General features: G+C 39.5%; 1 protein-coding gene across 1 annotated transcript in view; it reads left to right on the forward strand.

The window, feature by feature from the left end:
• PHLPP2 (PH domain and leucine rich repeat protein phosphatase 2) overlaps positions 1-20,127 on the forward strand; it is a 102,890-nt gene that overhangs the window by 69,144 nt on the left and 13,619 nt on the right. The window contains exons 9-15 of the mRNA XM_036751145.1: positions 222-424; positions 3,767-3,827; positions 5,531-5,626; positions 6,092-6,247; positions 8,023-8,223; positions 10,600-10,762; positions 10,996-11,126. Of these exons, the coding sequence (XP_036607040.1) occupies positions 222-424; positions 3,767-3,827; positions 5,531-5,626; positions 6,092-6,247; positions 8,023-8,223; positions 10,600-10,762; positions 10,996-11,126 (1,011 nt within the window). The remainder of the gene's footprint in view (positions 1-221; positions 425-3,766; positions 3,828-5,530; positions 5,627-6,091; positions 6,248-8,022; positions 8,224-10,599; positions 10,763-10,995; positions 11,127-20,127) is intronic.

Consider the following 20,127-nt stretch of genomic DNA (forward strand, 5'->3'; position numbering starts at 1 on the left):
TATTTAACTTGTATATGTGTTTCCAAGTCTGAGTTATCTCAGATTGCAAATTACTGGAGGAAAGGGACCAACTTTTTATGGTTCTTTGACGTAGTAGTAAATTAGGCATTTAAATGCTATTTGTGGATGTTAGGCATAGGAACATTGTACTTTTTTGGGCTATTAACCTTTTGGTTTCCTTAGTAGAATTTAATTCCAGTGACTTGTTGACCAATGCTTAGGTTGAACAATTTGAAGAGAACAGTTGTTGACAACCTGGAAGGGAATAAACATGTTACGCACATGGATTTGCGGGATAACCAGTTGACTGATCTGGATCTGAGTTCCCTGGGAAGCCTCCAGCTGCTGCACTGTGAACGGAATCAGCTGAGGGACCTAACGCTCAGTGGCTTTACCCTTCGGGTCCTCTGTGCCAACTCCAACAGTAAATTTGCCATTTTTCCTCCACTTGCCTGTTCTGTACTGTAAGCTCTGGGAAGGAAACACTTTCTAAGAAAATTGCTCCTGCCTTGCTAATTTGAGTCTTGTGTTGAAGGATGCTTGAGGCTTTGTGAGAGTCAGTCATTCAACAAGCATTCATTAAACATTTACTCTGTGCAGGACATTGTGTTAAGCCCTGGGGATACAAAGGAAGGCAAAACATCTCTACTCTTTAAGAGCCCACATTGTAATAGGGAAGTTAGTGTGCAGACAGCTATGCACCAATCAGATGGAGACTGATCAATGGGAGAAAAACTACAGGGGAAGCCTCTAGTGTTAAGAAGGATGGGAAAGGCTTTTTACGGAAGCTGAGATTTTTAGCTGAAACTTGAAGGAAGCCAAGAGGCAGTGGTGGGGAGGAAGAGCATTCCCTGCTTGGCATCATGCCATTGAAAAAGTGACAGGAGATGGGGTGCTGTGTTTGAGGACCAGCAGGAAGGCTGGGGTCCCTGCAATGCAAAGTACACAGAAGGGAGTGAAGCTTAAGAGGCTTGGGAAAGTAGGAAGGGGACAACTTCCTCTAACAAACTGAAGATTTTGTATTTGATCCTGGGGGTGATAGGGAGCCACTGCAGATTGGGGGTAGGGGGTGATATGGCCAGGCTTGTGCTTTAGGAAGATCCCTTTGCAGCTCAGAGAAAGAAAGGCTTGAGGGAGGGAAGGATACCAACACCCAGGCAGATGAAGGCCTGTGTCAGGGTGATGTGAGGGGAGAAGAGATATATGGGGGGCACGTTGCAAAGGTAGAGATGACCACACCTGACCCACTGGGTGTATAATGTGATTGGGAACAAAGAATTAAGGTCTTGAGCCTGAGTGATAGGCATCTGGAAGAGGGACGAGAGGAAAGAGAATGAATGAGAACTTTGTCTTTGGCAGTCTTTTAAGATAGGGTAACCATGAGGGTTCATACAAAAAGAGGCGTTTTAACAAAATCCTCAAGGGGCAAAGGTATTTTCAGTAGATGCTCTCAGTATTGTACTAAGCATCCTTGTCACCATAGTCCTTGAAAAGCAAAAGCCCTAGTTTTTATGTTTCTGGACTGTTTGCTTAGCAGCATCACTTTTTTTGTTAAACTAGACAGAAATAGAATCAAGTTTTCAGCAGAGAAAAAAAGTCAGACTTTTTGCCATGGCCTTCATTTGGAATGTTGGTTTCTTTTTTTCTGTGCTAGTTAAGGTTTCAGAATCTCACTGGTTAAAGCACTTTTTTTAAAATTAGCAGAGGTGGTCTAGCAAACTAATTTTTACCTTAAACGTATATTTGTGGGAAGTTCAAACTGGAGCTCTGAATTTAGGTGGGAATAGACTTAGATTCTCTTTAAAAACTACACTTGAGAGTAGTGGCTCCTTGGGCTGTTTGGTGAAGCTTATGGACCCCTTCTCAGAAAACTTTTTAAATGTATAAAATAAAATGTATGATAGTAAAAGTAATAATAATATTGAAATAAAGGTATAAAAATGTTAAAAAAAATTTCAGGCTCCAGAGTAAGATTCCTTTGCTTAGTTATATAACCTATATCAAGTTGCCATTTTAGGGGGAAGGGAAGGAAGGAAAGAAGGCAGAAAATTTGGAGCTCAGAATTTTATTAAGAAAAGGAATGTTAAAAATTGTCTTTACATATAATTAGAAAAATAATACTATTAAAATGAAAAAAAAAGGAATCCTCTGCTTAAGAGCAAGGAGCACATATATTGTTGTAAAAATGAGTCAATCTTTTCTAACCTATGCAAAGTTAATAAGTAACTGAAAGAAGAAAAAAAAGGACTTTTTGAGGTGGGAACAATTCCTGATCATTAGTAATCTGTAGAGCTGAATTGCATGAAATTTGGATCTCCATGAAATGAGCCTGGAACAAACTGTAAACACATGTAGCTTTGATGTCTCAAAAAATAAGCCCCAACCCTTTATGTTGCTTACTATTAACAAATATTCTTGATAAATTAAGTACATTGAATACCCTTGTTTATTCCCTGAAACAATTATTGGTCAAACAACTGAAGTAGGTCAAAATACCCAGTATTTTTCAGTCAAGTCAGCAAGCATTTTTTAAGTGTGTACTGTGTGCCAGGCACTGTTGTAAGTGCTAGAAATAAAAAGAAAGGCAAAAAGCAGGAGCTCACAGTCGGATAGGGAAGACAACGTGCCTACAGCTATAAACAAACAAGCTTTCTCTATCAGAAACTGGAGATGATCCACAGAGAGAAGGCATGCACTAGCACTGAGTGGTATCAGGAAAGTCTTCTTGAAGAAGATGGGGTTTTTACTGAGACTTAAAGGACCCCAGGAGACAGAGAGAAGAGAGAATTTGGGCATGGAGGACAGCCACTGAAAATGCAAGGAACAGCCAGGAGGCTGTCCATACTCTGTGGGAACAGGGAGTTAGAGCTGTGCACCTGAGGCTCTCTGCCCCAACTATAGATAAGGAAATCAGCCCCAGAGAAGGTAAGGACCTGGTCCCTAGGATACACAGAGTCCACTTCCTTGGCTGGATTTGACCCCAGGCTCTCTCATTCTAGGGTCAGTGTTCTTTCCACTAATAGGATGGCCTTGGGTCAGACACATACTTTTAGAAAAACTATCTTGGCAACTGTGTGGAGGATGGATTGTAGTAGGGAGAGTCTGGAAACAGAGCAAATGAAGAGGCTGTTTTGGCATTCTTGTTCCATCATTTTTCAGTCATGTCTGACTCCTTGTGATCCCAGTTGGGGTTTTCTTGGCAAAGATGCTCGAGTAGTTTGTCATTTCCTTCTCCGGCTCATTTTACAGATGAGGAAACTGAGGCAGAGTAAAGTTACACATCTAGGAAGTGTCAGTTTGGATTTGAACTCAGGAAGATGAATCTTCCTGAGTCCAGGCCTGGTGCTCTATGCACTGTGGCACCACTTAGCTGCCCTCTAGGGAAGTTTAGAGGGAAGAGTTGTGTTTTGAACATGCTCAGTTTGAGATGTGGAGTCCCAGCACAATCACAGCTTTTCTGAGTGGGAAGGGAGCTTGGAAGCCATGCAGGCCAGCCCCTTGGTGCCTTCACTTGGACTAGGAATATCTGGGACCCCTTTGGCAACCCAGGGAAACTTGTGGGCTCCATCTCCAAATTGTGTTAATATATAAATAAAGTACAGGATTACAAAGGAAGCCAATTATATTGAAATACAGTTATAAAAATATTGCTAACAAGAAACTCACAGACCACAGGTTGAGAACACCTGTCTTTTCTGGTTTTACTGTTAATCTTCACTTTGCTTTGCCTTAGCTTAGCTGATGATTCTGCTTCCTTTTTGATTAGGGCTGACAACAGTGAATGTTTATCCAGTGCCTAGTCTGCTCACTTCCTTAGAACTCTCTAGGTAAGTATGTACCATGAGGGAGAAGGAGATGGCTTTGTGTGTTTTTTTGTTACTTAAGGGGACCATAAGTAAATACTTCTTGAGCTCCTTCAGGGAATAGACATGCAAACACACAGAAATGCTTTGATGCCCTGGGGGTGGGAGTTTTGAATAGGAATGGTCTTCACTAGAAGGGTTTCTGCTCCTTTGGTTCAGAGTATCTGTATTGGGAAAAGAGTCATGAGTCAACAGTTCTTTAAGTCACAGACTGTTATAGTTTGCTCTGAACAAAGTAATTATTCTGAGATTAAAAAGATCCAGTCCCCCTCTGTTGACAATTTTATCCTTTGCCTATTGAGTCTTAGAGTTACTTGGGTTGGGGGAGGCATTTATTTGATTCAGGGGCTTTGTGTTTACTATTTTTTTGTGTGTTCCATTTTGTTTTTTAAATCCCTTCCCCTGACCCCTTCTGGTCTGGAACTTTGGAAAAAATCCTGGATTGTCTAGAGGTCAAAGATAATATGAATAACTCAAATTATAGGCTTCAGAATCAGTGTCCTGGGATGTCAGGCAAGTTACTGCCCCCCCCCCATTTTACAGATGAAGACATTGAGGCCCAGAGAAGTGAAGTCACACAGGTAGTAAGTAGTGGTGCAAGGATTGAAGCCAAACCTTCTCATGCTAAATCTAGTGTCCTTTCTGAGACCCTGTGCTGCCTCTGTCTTCTGACCAAAAACTCAACTTAGTCATGGAATGAGAATAAGAAGAAGTCACTCCCATCTTCCCTTCAGAGAACATTCTTAAGTTGTTAAGAAAGTATTACATTTTGGAGGGTTCTGCTCGTTGTGTGTGTTTTAGAATACAGTGAGTTTACCTGCTAGATCAGTGTCATTTTCCTTATTACTCTGAAGAGGCTCTTAAAAGTCCTTGGAGGCTGATGGATTGATCTAAGATCACATGGTGTAGAGAGAGATTCAGAATCTTTAGTCTTGAGTCTGTAGGCACTTCTTCCCTAAAGAGCCTTTTGCTTCCATTAGAGAATAAATTAACTAGTATTCTCATACCCTCATTTTCTGTGATATAACTTTGTCACAGTTCAATTTTAGCAGTCCGTTTCTTCCTTTATCTAGTAACAAGATGATTTTCATTTGTACACTTTCTTTTTGAGGGCAAAGATTCTCAAGTAATATCCCATTAGGAATAGAGTAGGCAAATTGTTAGCTGAGTAAATGAGCCTGGTATCTTTCACAAAGTAATTTGCACACGTATGTAATACTTAAACACAGACAAAATATTTCTATAAGGTAGATATCCTCAGTTTTCAGTTCATTGCTCTTTCTCCTAAGAACAATTATTATTAATAATCTGAATATTTTTTAGAAATTATTTATTACTGTCTTTTTCTACTTAAACTTTTAAAAAAAATCCAAAATTTCATTGGTTTGGGTACTCTTTCTATCAACACAATTAACAGTTCCTGATTGGATGAGTGGCCATTCCCTTGGTGATGAGCCTTTCCAGGCATCACTAGGCTAGTCTTTAGATGAGAAACAATTTTATCATTCAGCCTGGTGAAAACAGCCAGAGTTTATGCTTTGGGGACACGTTTGGAAAACCCAAGGTTCACCTTCACACTGTGATGAGCTATCTAAGTAGGACTTGAGTGGCTTTCCATTTATACTAGTTGTTCCAAATGATGCCTTTTAAATTGTGTCTTTTCCTAGGAATCAATTAGAATATGTTCCTGACTGGGTCTGTGAATCAAAGAAGATTGAGGTGTTGGATATGAGCTACAACCTTCTAACCGAGGTCCCCATTAGGTACATATACGTTTACACGTATGTACTTTAAACTGCCACTGAACCATCTTTTCCCAGATTTGGGGTCCTCTCCACATGTTCTTCAGGATAGTGTTTTTAAAACTGAAGCAAAATGTTGTGCTTCAGCTGTATATTTGAAGTAAAGCTTGCAGAAGCCTCTTTTTAGACTTGACAGTCCAGAGTGATTTTGTTGCAGAATGTAAGACACCGTTCAGGTCTGTCTTCTGTCTGCTCTTTTCATTAATTCCCGTTTCCCTAAACGGTCATGGGGTTCTTCTGGTGATTGCTCTTTTTTGGCTAGGGCACTTTGCCCAGTTTACATCATCTGATATCATGTCCTGCTATTTTTCTGACCTTATTAAATAAATACTTAGGACAAATCCCGTATCGTAGACACTTCCTCTGTAAGGCTCAGCAAGAAACGTTAGTTTCTTATTTGTTCCTTTGGGCTTTCTCCCCTCCTAGGATTCTGAGTAGTTTGAGTCTCAGGAAACTGATGGTGGGACACAACCACGTGCAGAGTCTTCCAGTCCTTTTGGAACACATTCCTCTTGAGGTCTTGGATCTGCAGCATAACTTACTCACCAGGCTGCCAGACACCCTCTTTTCCAAGGCCTTGAAGTAAGTACCACAAATGGGCTTTTGTGGGGGACGAAATCTTTGTATTAACCTGCACCTATGGTGAAAGTGACCTTTGGAACTGTTTAGAGATTATGAGTCCATTTGCGTGACTGTCTGCCTTGTTTTAGAGGCTTTATTGCCAGTGGTAATATGTCACAGAGTTTTTATGAGGTAGTAGTTCACATCCTGAGCGAACATAGGGGAGTGTGACCGCAATCGGTTACTTGCACATCCTATACTGAATGGTCATCACAGGTAATAAGTATGGTTGTGATCTTTCAAAGAAAAGGGGAAGAGGGCAGTTGTAGTACTGCTACCCTTGATACAGTACCTGCCCTCTCAGGACAAGAATAAGTCACTAGAGCTGAATTTATTGTTGGGTTGCCATGTAAGCTCTGATACCCTCATTAGTCAATTCTGTTCATTATTGGCAGAGCTTTCTTTTACAATGTTACTTTAAAAACTCTGACATTGTGTCATGAATAGCTGGCAGAGGAGGTCCCCCCTAAAAGCTGTTGGTCCTTGAAATAAAAGTTTATGGATAGGATTATTGCTCTTCCCCTCTTGGAGGATAGAAACTGGTAGAAGGAGTTACCTACTGAAAGTCCCTGACATTCTGCAGTAAAATCACAGGAGCCGTCAGCAACAAAAGTTTCCCTACGGTGAAGGTTGGTGGTCTCATTTTAGAAATGGGAAAACTAATGCCAGGAGACTGACAAGAGCATAGGAGAGCACTTAACTCATTCTGTACTTAACACATAAACCTTTAAATATGTAATATTTCTATGCCTTAAAAATAAATGGTTAGATTTTCTTAGGAAAACATAAGAAGTCTTAACATAAGGACATCTTTTAATAAGCATTTGTACTAGGATATAATACTTGGTGTTTTCTTCCATTTATGAAACCTTTATTTTGTGCAATATATGATTGAGTTGTTTAAAAAATGAGTGGAAATAATGGTGCTTGACTTCAAAATACTCATTCTCCCAAAGACATATGCATAAAACTATCATGTGGTCCAGAATGTGTCTTAAGAGAAGTGCAGATAATAGTCTGTAGGAGTCCACGAGGAGGAGAGAATGAGAGAAGCTGGTGGCTACAGTAGGCCTTAAAGGCTGCATAGTGTGTGTTTTTAACAGAAATTGAGGGGTGAGTAAGGATGTTTTCAGGTAGGGAAAGAGGTACCAAAAATGTTTCAGAAAGGAGAAAGCACAAGGTGTGTCTAGGGAATAGCAAGCAGTCAGATGTGGCTAAATGGGAGTAGTCGGAGCAAAGACCTTGACCACCATTGGTGGGAACGAGATTGCCAAAGAAGAAAGCATAGGCGTTGAAGAGAAGAGGAATAAGAATAGAACCTTGGCCAAGAAAATGAAGGAAAACCAAATTCTCTTCTGAGAGCATGTTGTTCAGTCGTTTTTTAGTCCAACTCTTTGTGACTTCGTTTGGGATTTTCTTGGCAAAGACACTGGAGTGGTTTGCCATTTCCTTCTCCAGTTCACTTTCACAGATGAGGAAACTCTGGGTCTAAATAGGGTGAAGTGACTTGCCCAAGGTCACACAAATAGGAGGTGTCAGAGGCCAGATTTGAACTCAGGAAGATGAGTTTTCTTGAATCCAGGCCTGGTGCTCTATTCACTGTACCACCCAGCTACCCTCTGAGAGCATGAAGTAATTTCTAAAACTCTCATTTTTAAGGCAATAGATACAGTCAGTGAAAATGCCTACATATATGTATATTTAGTCTCTTTGATAATTTTTGACTCCTTTGTTAGTCTCAGGTACCTGAATGCCTCTGCAAACAGTCTAGAGTCTCTGCCTTCTGCTTGCACTGGGGAAGAGAGTTTGAGTATGCTGCAGCTACTCTACCTGACCAATAATCAGCTGACGGACCAATGTATTCCTGTCCTGGTAGGACACCCACACCTCCGAATCCTGCATCTTGCAAACAACCAACTACAGACTTTCCCAGCCAGGTGAACATATGCAGTGCTGCTTTTGGTCCACAGAGGCAATATAAATACTATGTTTTACAGACTGGTCAATAGCTGTCTTACTGTGTTTTCAAGGTTTGACATTTATACTGATGACTGCCATTGACATTTTGAGTTCTCCAACTGGGTAGCAAAAGTAAAATCTTCTAAAGCCTAATTCAAGGAGGGTGTTTTATATTGTCATAGAGTTAAAGGTTAATAACAATGGGATAGAAACATTAAATATCTAGGGAGAAATTTCATGATGTTTGTTTAATTCCTAGGTACCCCATTCCTTTAGTCCTTAGTATTCTGAAAACACTGGACTTTTAAAAGCTTACTTAGAAGGTGAATTAAAGTTCTTTTAATTTAAATTAATTTAATGAATTAGAGAGTTTTTCCCCCTCATCACTATTTTACAAAACACTTCGTATTTATTTTACTTTCGTTGGCACTAGGAAGAGGAATTTTTTTTAACCTTTTAAAGATTTTTTTCTATTTTCCTGGTCTGTTGGCTTTTAAAAAATATTTCTTGTTGGAGATCATTTGCTTCTATTTTTTCCATTCTATTTATACTGTTATTCTGTTTGGGAACTAGTAGTTCCCAAATCTGAAAGAGTTCTTTAGTGTCCTTTGAATATAAGATTGCCCAGGACTCAGATAGAGGCATTGTAATGGTATAAGAAATTAATTCTGTGACACTTGTTAAGGAAAATGTAAATGCTTTCCAGAAAGTAGGAAGAGAATTACTGATAGAAGATAGAAGATAGAAGAAATGCTGGTGAGGCAAAAATTTTCTGACACTTCTAAAATGACTTAAGAGACTGTTTTTTAAATGTAGATTTAAACTGTTAGTGAATAAGTGCTGGCATTAAAAGGAAGAAGTCCTTTTAATTAAAAGAAAGAGGTTGACTTTGAGGTTATAGAATCTGAGTCCAAATTCCAGCTTTGCCATTTACAATCTGTTTGATCCCTGGACAAAGTCACTCAACTTCCCTGGGCCTTGGTTCTTCGTCTATAAAATGAGGAGGTCTTAGTGCATGATCTTTTCAAAATGTTTAAAAATTTGATAAAAGAAAATTTAGGAGTTTTTACATGATTGGTCAACAGAGATTAAGCTCCTACTACATTTAAGGGACTGCATTTAATGGGTGTTGGGGATGCTGAGACAATCAAACAATCCCCGCCCTCAGTGTTTATGCTCTATCAGGACAAACACTCTGTACTTTGATAAATAAACTCAGGATCAGGAAGGGCATACTGGCAGCTGAAGGGAATCAGGAAAGGTGACACTGGAGAGAAGCCAAGGATGCTGAGAAGCAGACATGAGAAGGATATATATTCCAGGTGAAGAGGACAGCCTATGCAAAGGCAGGTGTGTCTTTAGGAAATAGAATGCCAGTAGGCTAGTTTGATGGGGTGAGGCTGGAGCCAGACCTTAAATACCAGACGGAGGAGTTGCTATGTACATTAGTGTTTCAACAATCTGGCTAGCAGCTTCTGTGGGGGTGTAAGATCCACCCACAGCCAGCACCCAGAAAGCTGCTGGCATGCTGCAAAAGCACAGGTTCTTTTGATCTGCTTTAATAAGGAAAGCAAGGTTAAAGGGGTTGACAAGTTTACTTTAATCCAGCATACAGACAGCATTCACTTAGTTCAGGGGAAAAAGCCAGCACCCTGAACTTCAGAACAAAATACAAACAAATTACAAATATCAACAGACAGACCCAATACAATTCATAGTTACCAACATCTAGGTTCAGCCCAGGAGCTCAGAGCAAGGGCTGGCCCAGAGTCACACGCCACCACTGCTGTGACAATGAGCTCCAAGGAACAAACAGCCAATCCCTCGTTTTTATATCTTTTTCAGCATCAGGGGTGAGTCACACATGCGACTCACCCATGTGACCTAGAATCGTCACAAAGAGGCGGACTTAAACCCACGTGGTCTAAAAGCCTCTGCTCTCCCAGACATGTAAACTAGGCCTTCCCTGGAGTTAGCCCCACCTTGGGCCCCACCTTAGTTGCCAATCACACCCACTAAGGTTTTACACCTAATAGGGGTTTGGGCCTGGGGCTTAGCACCTAGTAAGGCTCAATGAATTACTCAAAGGGAATAAAAGCCAAACTATTCAAGTGCACTTGTTGAACTAAGTGCTAAGGAGCCCATTTTGATTACCAACACAGTTAGGGGCAATAATTGAACAGGAGATTGACATGATCAGATATAGGCTTTGGCAAATGTGTGAAGAATGAATTAGAGCGAGGCAGGGAGACCAGTTAGGAGGCAGTTGCAGTAATTGAGGTCAGAGACATGAGGGGCATGAGAGTATAGAGATGGGGATGCACAAAAATGTTACTGTACTGTTTCATCTTCAGCAAATTGAACAAGTTGGAGCAATTGGAGGAGCTGAATCTGAGTGGCAACAAACTAAAGACAATTCCTACAACCATTGCAAACTGTAAACAACTGCACACTCTTGTTGCACACTCCAACAATATCAGCATATTTCCAGAGATCCTGCATTTGCCTCAAATCCAGGTATCTCCGTGGGAGTGGGAGGATAGCCTTTGGAATGGGCTCCCCAGGTGTGGGTGTGTGGCTTTTTCCCTCCCATTTGGAGAAGGGCCCTAGAACGATAGAGTGGGACTTTTGGTTAGAGAAGTGATTATTTACTACCCTTGGCATATGGGGTAGAGAGTCATGAGTGTTTGGGAATGAAGGCTTTGCTTTCCCTGATGTAGTCTCGTTTTGTGTTTTTCTGTCCCTGTCAGTTTGTAGATTTAAGTTGTAATGACTTGACAGAAATTCTGATTCCTGAGGCTTTGCCTCCTACCCTTCAGCACCTTGACCTAACTGGAAATACAAATCTGGTTCTGGAACATAAGACACTGGACATCTTCAGGTAACGGATATATAAAAAAAGATTCTGAAGTTGAAATCACGTGTGAACTTAATCCTGCTAATTTCAAGGTCTTTGAAGGCCTTTGATAGACCTTGTTCTGCTAGAGGCTGTGTACTAAGTAGGATTGATGCCATTCTTACTGTGTTCCTTGATTTACTTGCTGACAGAGGCTTACTGCCGGTGGCCAGACCATTCCACTAGACAAGAGCATCATGGCCACCACAGCATCACCATCTGAATGTTCTCTGTCAGCCATGGGTATTTTCATACTCATCAAGTCTTCATACCAGAGTTAGACCTGTAATGGACAACTGACATCATTTGGCCCACCCTCTTAATTTTACAGATGAGGAAAAGTTAAGTGACTTCCCAGAGTCACACAGGTTATGAAAAGGAGAGCTTGATACAAACCTGGGGCCTCTGCATCCACATCTATCCTTCTCTCCTCCTTGCGTCACAATTCTTGGTCAAGGATAGGGGACCCTAACTTGGGCTGGAAAGAGTGTATGTACCTGATGTTGAAGTACAATCAGAAGAACTTTAAAATGAAAAGGAGAAGGGAGAAAGAAAATTGCCCACATATATTCCCCAAGCTAGATACCAGTAAGGGAAGAATAGCTATTGGGATACCCAGGAGCTCCAAGAAAGAAGCCAGTGTTTCTATATAAAGTTCAAAGCACAAAGTTCAGGGTGAGCTATAGAGGTTCTGATGCAGATGGGTAAATTTGATCTTGTAGGTTTCCCTAAGATAGTCAAGGTGTGAGGTGCATGATTCTAGACCAGTAGTCTGTAACTCAAGGAGAGAGAGTCCATACATAAAGATCCCTGTGGGCTACACATTGCATTAGAAAATCACATAATTAACATTATCTATGATCTGTTGTATTTTATTTATTTTGTTAAATATTTCCTAATTGGACTGTACTAAGAAGAGTCAAGTCTTTGATACCTCTGCTCTAGACTGTTTCTTTGCATGAATGTACATTATTTTCAAAGAACTTAGATTTTTTTAAAAGGTGGGGAAAGGAAAGGATGTTGTATAAGAAGATATATTCATGTAAGGAAATTCAGGAATTTGAGGGGGAACCATGGTTGAAGACATTTGAGTAAAGAGCAGAAGTAATTTTATTGTCTGAATATACTGCATGCTAACGGGACAAAAAATGGAGATAGAAATGTGAAATAGATCACAAGCCTGGCACCAGAACTATGATATAGTAGTGATGGGGAACTTCACTTATCAAGACATCTGCTAGCATGTTCTCTCTGCCAGAAGAGTAGCTAGTAACATTTTGGCCTGCCTTAGTGAAAATTTCATCTTTCGAAAGGTAGAGAAATCAAGAGGAAATTCTGTTCTAGATCTGTTTCTTTGCCAAAAGGGAGAAGGAGGGAAATGATGGGAACTTTGGGAGGAAGTGACCATTCCTTCCTCAAGTTTAGTATAGGAAAGGAAAGGAAGCTTTCTCTATCCTAACATATTCCCTCTGGGTTTTGGGAAAGCATATTTCAAAGGTGGTTAAGAGTGAGAGAGAATCCCGTGTACTAAAACTCTCCAGCAGAATCCAGGCTAGGAGGGGTGGGAAACACAAAACAAAATGCTAAAAATATGAAGAAGGATACAATTCTGAGAAGGAAGAAACAAATGGGAGTTGCCTGAAGAGAGTGATGTGAATGCACATAAAACCTGCCAAGGAATTAAGATTTTTTTTTTAAGCTAGGTACTTAATATCTAAGCAAACACAGGATAAATACGAGTGGATAAACTGTCCTTTACAAATGTTGTCAGGAATGCTGAAGCTTAAATGAGCTGAAGCTGGAGAGGAAAGCTATAGACCATTAAAAACGGCTTTTGAAGTGTTATTAGGGAGCTTTTGCAAAGCGCCTATTCAGGTGCCTCATTATAGCGTGGAGATAGAACCCTAGTTTCCCCAAGGCTCTACCCACAGAGTGTAAGCTCTGTCAGGCTCTACACCTCTGGAAGGCTTTTGAATATGGCCCTGGCAACAGAATGAGACTGCTTTGTAAGGACCAGGCTAGCTATTTACAGAAAAGCTTGTCACCTGTTGGCTAGGCTGTTGATGATTAATTTTTTTAGCCACAGCAACCCATGAAACAAAAAGAATACAGAATGGCCCTTATTCCTGTGCAACCTCCTTCTGCTTCTGCAGAATGGCGGCCGAGTGGAGGAGAGGGGAGCAAAGGGTGCCAAGAATTAACACAGTTTTAGACAGTTTGTAAACTTTAATTTGAATGATGTGACTCCAAATGTAAGAGCTTTGTCCAGTTAGCAACAAGTAATTCTATTCCTGGAGGAACTCAACCATATCTATTCTGGCAGTTTCAGTATAAGTGAAACCAGAAGGAAAAAGGAGGTTTCAGCTAAAGGGAAGAGTGGCTCAAGAGCTCTCCTTGGAGAGGCAAAGAAGTTGGCAGAATTAGTTTTATAATTGGCCATGGGCAACAAGAAATGTTACTTTGTGGGATATTTGATCATCTTATATTTTAGTATTGATAAATATATACCAAAAAAACACCTTGAAAATAATTTCAGCTTATGCACCAACATCAGTTGCTGAGAACAAAGAGAGAGAGAAATCGTGTGAAGAATTTGATAAGACCCTCAAAATTACACCATTGATCTGTGATTTCATTGCAAAGATGGGGAGTGGTGAGAAATACATGTGAAAGCATGGTTAAGGAAGAAGAGAATCAAAGAGACCAAAAACATGAAAACTACATAGCAGCCTTATGTTTTTGTTTAATAAACACTGCCAAGAAAAGAATTTGTAGGTGATAGAGTGAGCCCCAAATAATATCACAAAGAATGAAATCAATAATGTCAAAATAGCCAAGAAAAATGTGTTACTATGTGGGAGTTATCCCTGTATAGCATATGCTTTGAAGTGGCCTTTCCCCTTACCAAAAATTCTCTATGTGTTCAAGTGATCCCATTCCATCCTGTCTCCTCCAACAGACTGCCTCCCCCACTCTCCATCTTCTCCACTCTTTCATTTGCTTTCAGTGTTTTCCTCTCTAGTGGCTCATTTCCTACTGCTTACAAATATGCCCATGTCTCCCCCATTTTGAAAAAAAAAAACCCTCACTTGATCCTTCTCTCTGTGCTAAATTTCATCCCATATCTCTTCTACCCTTTCTGGCTAAAGTCCTTGAAAAGATATCTACAATAGGTGCCTCCACTTTCTCCCTTTTTATTCTCTTACAGTCTGGCTTCTGGCCTTATCATTCCACTGAAACTGCTCTTTCCAAAGCTGTTAATGACCTCTTAGTTGCCAAATCCAATGACCTTTTCTTTTTTTATTGTTATTATCAAATGTTATTGTTGGGGTTAATTTCTACCTACCTTCTATTTCAGCTATCTCTGATTCTGAGTCAAATGGCCTTTTCTTTATCCTCGTTCTCCTTGACTTCTCTGCGGCCTTTGACACTGTTGATCACTCTTTCTTTATTCTAGAATGTTTTTATTTTTTCTCAATTACTACTAAAAACAACTTTTAAACATTCTTTTTATAATTCTTGTTCCAAATTCTCTCCCCTCTCCCCTCCTTGTGAAGGCAAGCACTTTAATATAGATTATACATGTGCAGTTATGCAAAACATATTTCCATATTAGCCATGTTGCAAAAAAGGACACAGACCCAAAAAAAGAAAATTTGAAAGGTATGCTTCAGTCTGCATAAAAACCTTTTATCATTTCTTTCTGTGGAAGTGGATAGCATCTTTTATCATAAGGCCTTCAGAATTGGCTTGTATCGTTGCATTGCTGAGAATAGCTAAGTCATTCACAGGTGATCATCATACAGTATTACTGTTACTGTGTATAATAATTTCCTGGCTTGCCCACTTTACTTTGCATCAGTTCATGTAAGTCCAGGTTTTTCTGAGAGCATCCTGCTCGTCATTTCTTACAGCACGGTATCATATACCGCCACGTATTGTTGTTCCCCAATTCATGAGTATCCCCTTAATTTCCAATTCTTTCCCACCACAAAAAGAGCTGCTGTAAATATCTTTGTACATATAGGTCCTTTTCCTCTTTCTTGGATTTGGGATACAGACCTAGCAGCAGTATTGCTGAGTCAGAGGGTGTGCAAGGTTTTGTAGCTCTTTGGGCGTAGTTCCAATTGCTCTCCAGAATGGTTGGATTAATTCATTACTCCACCAGTAGTGCATTAGTGTCCCACTTTTCCCACATCCCCTCCAACATTGGTCATTTTCCTTTTCTGTTATATTGATCAATCCGATAGGTGTGAGATGTTACCTCAGAATTGTTTTAATTTTGCGTTTCTCTGATTAGTGATTTAGAGCATTTTTTTGATATGGCTATAGATAGCTTTGATTACTTTGTCTGAAAACTGCCCGTTCATTTCCTTTGACTATCTATCAATTGGGGAATGGCTCTTATTTTTATAAATTTGACTCAATTGTCTGTATATTTGAGAAAGGAGGCAAAAGAAACATTTTTAAAAAGTGGAGTGTAAAGCTACTTTAAAGAAGATTTGACAGGACATTCTACAATAAACTCATTTCAACAGCATTTTAAGGATAGAAATGGAAGGATGACAACAAACCAAAGGAAATGGTCAAGGTACCCAAAGATTACTGTAACAAATGGACCTCAGAATCACTGCACTTAGAACCTCACATCACTGACATAACTGTTTTTATCAGGGAGGGTAGGAATAACACCAAAAAGAGCAAAGCTGGGGAAAGCAGGGAGACCTGTGCAGAGACTGACAGAAAGGTTCCATATGCAAGGTAGTCCATAGAGGATGAGATACAAAGGCCAGGAAAAGTCTTGAACCTTATGAAGCCACTCCCCCATTCCCATCTAAAAAAATAAACACAGGAAAAATGTCAACAAATACTGACCTATCTCTCCCTACCGTATATTATCTTTTTTTGAGATTAAGGGCATCCTTGATAAGGGTGTCAAAGCTGATACTCCTCATTTTCAGAAGTAAATGATCCACCAAAGTGCAATACCCTCTTTTTTCATTTCCTGAAAGGATTGGAATATTGATCAAAGGGAGAAGGTCTCTCTTTCCATTGATGGCTATTGGAAAGTTCTTGAGGGAAGTACTGTCATAAAGGGATTAAGTAGTCTCAGGAAAATAATTATCCAAGAAGGGGCTGAGATTAAGGGCCTGTTTTTTTAGATTAAGGAAAATTTTAACCCTGAGCTATGTAACTGAATTTTATCATATTAAGAAATTTTTCTTATTCAGTATTCCTCAGAAGTTACCTCAAGATTATTTTGTTTGGGAGATGTGTCCAGGGGCATGATGGGATTCTGTCAGTTTGGAAATTTTTCTCTCAGGCAGAACAATTTTCGAATTTAGGGTAATGATAAATAAATAAAAATCATTTCTGTCAGATTTGTGCCTGTAACACAAAGTACAGTGTTTCTTCCCCAGGGGTGATAAGTGGGGAACAAGTAGGCCTTTTACAAGTAATGCTCAACAGTAAACCATGTGTTTGCCATTTTGTAATTGACTGAACAATGTAGAGGATATAAGGTCCCACTGAGCTTCTGCTACTGGATTATGAAAAAAAGTTGGCAGAGCAGAATGTCACTTTTCCCATAAGGTGTCTCCCATCTATACATCAAAATTATTAAAGAGTCCTTGAAATAGATCGCAGTGGAAACAACTGCTTAGTGATCCTGTCTCAAGAATTACTGGTTCTTCCCTGTCTTGAGTATTATCCTTGGGCCCTAAGTGGCTAACCAGGCTGCACGCATGGCATTAGAAATTAAAAACATATGGCCCTTGGACATTGAGATCTGAACAGGGATAAGCTAACCGCACCAACGCCCACTTTCTAGTGAATCCTTTATAAACCATTATTGAGAAGAACGTACAGCTCTTTGGACCTGATGTAGGTCTTATTACCATACAGGCTGTAACCCTTATCAGTTTGGGTATATTCCCTGTATTGGGGACCTGGAGGGCTACATCTGTCACTATATATCTTTGTGGAGCATTTGTATTTAGCAAAAGGTCTTTTTTTTAATTATCTGCCTAATTAACTCAGTATCTTCAGATCCTGAATTTGTACTAGGAGGGATCAGTGTATACCTGGCATTTGGTATAGCAGGTTTTTGTGATAATGGCTTCCTTGGAGTAGGAAAGGAGATGATAAAAGAAGGAAATATAGGATGCTGATAGAGTGACCCAACATTGATTATTAATAATCCAGGAATTTCAACCTGTGTGGGATGAAGTCTCCTATTAGGATGGGTTAGGAGTATATCTTCCTTTCTTTCTTCCCTCCCATCCCCCTGTTCATATAGTCTCCCAGAAGAAAAAAGCCTGCTGGGAAATAAGCAAAGTTGCAAAGAGTGATTGAAAAAGGGAGGTGGGGACCTTACAATGGATGTAATCTATAAGATTATATCCATTCTTCTTGCCCAGGAGAAGAGGAATCGGAGCTCCTTGGGGCAGGTGACACCCAGATCTCTGTTAGCTTCAGTTTACTCCTCTGTACAATGAGGATAATAACACCACCACCACCCTGGGTCGTTGGGAGGATCAAATGAGATGATAACTGTGAGGCCCTTAGCACAGTGCCTGGCACATAGGAAGTGCCAGATGATGTTAGTTGTTCTTGCTGTTAGTCACAATTAACATTACTCTGGAAATGAGGCACAAAGCAAGGGGGAAATCCATAGGGCCAACCCTGCATGGCAGGAGCAGAAAGCACCTAAAAAGGAGTCCCTAGAACAGATACATTGAAAACTTTGATAGCATGAAGAATACAGAGAAAAGAGAGATACTGGTAGAAGTCATGAATTAGAGAATGAGGGTCTGGAATAAACAGAAAGAGAAGATGGGTAATGAGAGTGAAAGAAATCCTTTTTGGAGAGGGTGCAAAAAAAAATCAAAACCTAAGTCACAGGACTAGCTGAGGCAGAGGAAAGGAAGGAGGAATATTTAACAGGAAGAAGGACTCAGGAGTGAGGGGAAGAGAACCAGTGGAAGCTGAAGGAACATAATACTGTATTTACAGCAGAAGAGGGAACTTGAAACTGAAAAACTTACGCAAAGAATGCATCTAGGATAAGAAGAGAAAGGGTCAAATGGGGAAAAAAATGTTTATCAAATTTCTGATAAGGGTTTGGTATCTAAGATACGTAAACAACAAATAAAAAAAAGACTCACAGCCATGTCCCAATGGGTTCAAAGGATATGAACAAATTGTTCTCAAAAGAACTACAAAGTATTCACAACCACATGAAAAAACAAAGATGCCCCAAATACTAAGAATGAGAGAAATGCAGATAAAAGCAATCTAGTCTTTGCCTCACATAATGCTGCTTGGCAAAATTGACAAAAAATGACCACTCCATGTTGGAGGGGGTGTGGAAGGATAGGCACACAAATACATTGTTGGTGGAACTCTGAAATGGTACAGCCATTTTGGAACACAGATGATTTCGAATTATGCAAATAAAGTGACTAAAATGGCCATACCCTTTGAACCAGACACTTCATTACTTAGCTTATACCCCATCCAGGCCATTGATGAGGAAAAAGTCCCCAGATGCTCCAAAACATTTCTAGCAGCACTTTTTGTGATGACTAAAAATTGGAAACAAACATATGCCTATCAGTAGGGGAATGACTAAACAAATTGAGGCACATGAATGTGATGGAATGTTACTGTGCTGTAAGAAGTGATATGTGATGACTACTTAGAAATATGAAAAGGTCTATTTGAATTAACGCAGAGTAAAGTAAGTAGAGCCAAGAAAACATACACAGTAACTACAATTATATATTACACACACTAACTACAATTTGTCATATGGGATTTCTCTCTGGGGCAAGTGGAAGACATGTGGGACATTATGGTGGTGTGAGAAACAGAAAATATCAATAAAAATTTATTTTAAAAAAGGAAAAGGGAACCCCAAATAGAGACCCTTAATTTCATGAGGAATACAGACTAGAGAAAGATTAAATAAGTGTAATGAAAAAAGGTCTGAAATAGAAAAGGATGATAAATAATAAGAGAATAAGAAGAAATTATTTTTAGAAAAAGGCACAGGAAATGAAATTTTAAAAAGTACAAAATAAGTTGATGAAGAGGAAAGGGGATTTTACTTGAGAACTTAAGAGGAAAAAAAAGGGGAAGATTTAAATAGCTAAAAGAAAGAAAAAACCACTAATAAATTGAGGGAGTGAAGAGACCCAATGTAAACTGGGTTACTTTTAAAGTAGATTGAGATAAAATAACTAAAGAGACAAAGTATTATAGTGGAAGAGAAAGTCTAGTTCAGGAAAAATAACAACCATTAGACACAAAGAGAATAGCACAAACCTGATTCTAGTGATTTTAAATGTGAACAGATTAAACAATCCAAGAAAACAAAACCCCACAATGCCATTTACAAGAAACACACCTAAAAAGCTAAAACATACACAAAATGAGGGAATGGAAAAAAATTTACTATCCTTCAGGTGAATCCCAATTCCAAGATTTGTAATCGTGCTTTGAGAGAAAACAAAAGCATTCAAAGCTTTAAAAGGGTGAAATAAACAGGGAAACTGCATTATGCTGAAAGAAACATCGATAATCGATCAACATTTATCTATGTGGGAGGCACAGCGTTAATTTCTGGGAATACAAAGGGAGGCCAAAGACAGCCCCTGCCCTTACAGAGCTCACAATCTAATGGAGGAGACACTATGCAAACAAATATATACAGACAAGCTATATTCAGGTAAATAGAAAAACTAACAGGGAAGGCACTAGAATTAAGAGGGGTTGAGAAAAGTCCTATAGAAGATGGGATGTTAATTGCAACTGAAAGGAAGCCAGGGAAGTATTAAACATATGCCCCCATTGCCTTAGCTTCTAAGTTCAGAAAGGAAAAATTAACTGAAGTATAAGGTATAGACAGTAGTATTGTAGTGGCAGATTTCAGTGTCCCTCTTTCAGTTTTAGATTAGTCTATCAGAAAGATCAACGAAAAGGA

The sequence above is a fragment of the Trichosurus vulpecula genome, chromosome 3 (genome assembly GCF_011100635.1).
Source record: "Trichosurus vulpecula isolate mTriVul1 chromosome 3, mTriVul1.pri, whole genome shotgun sequence".
NCBI classification, from domain to species: domain Eukaryota; kingdom Metazoa; phylum Chordata; class Mammalia; order Diprotodontia; family Phalangeridae; genus Trichosurus; species Trichosurus vulpecula.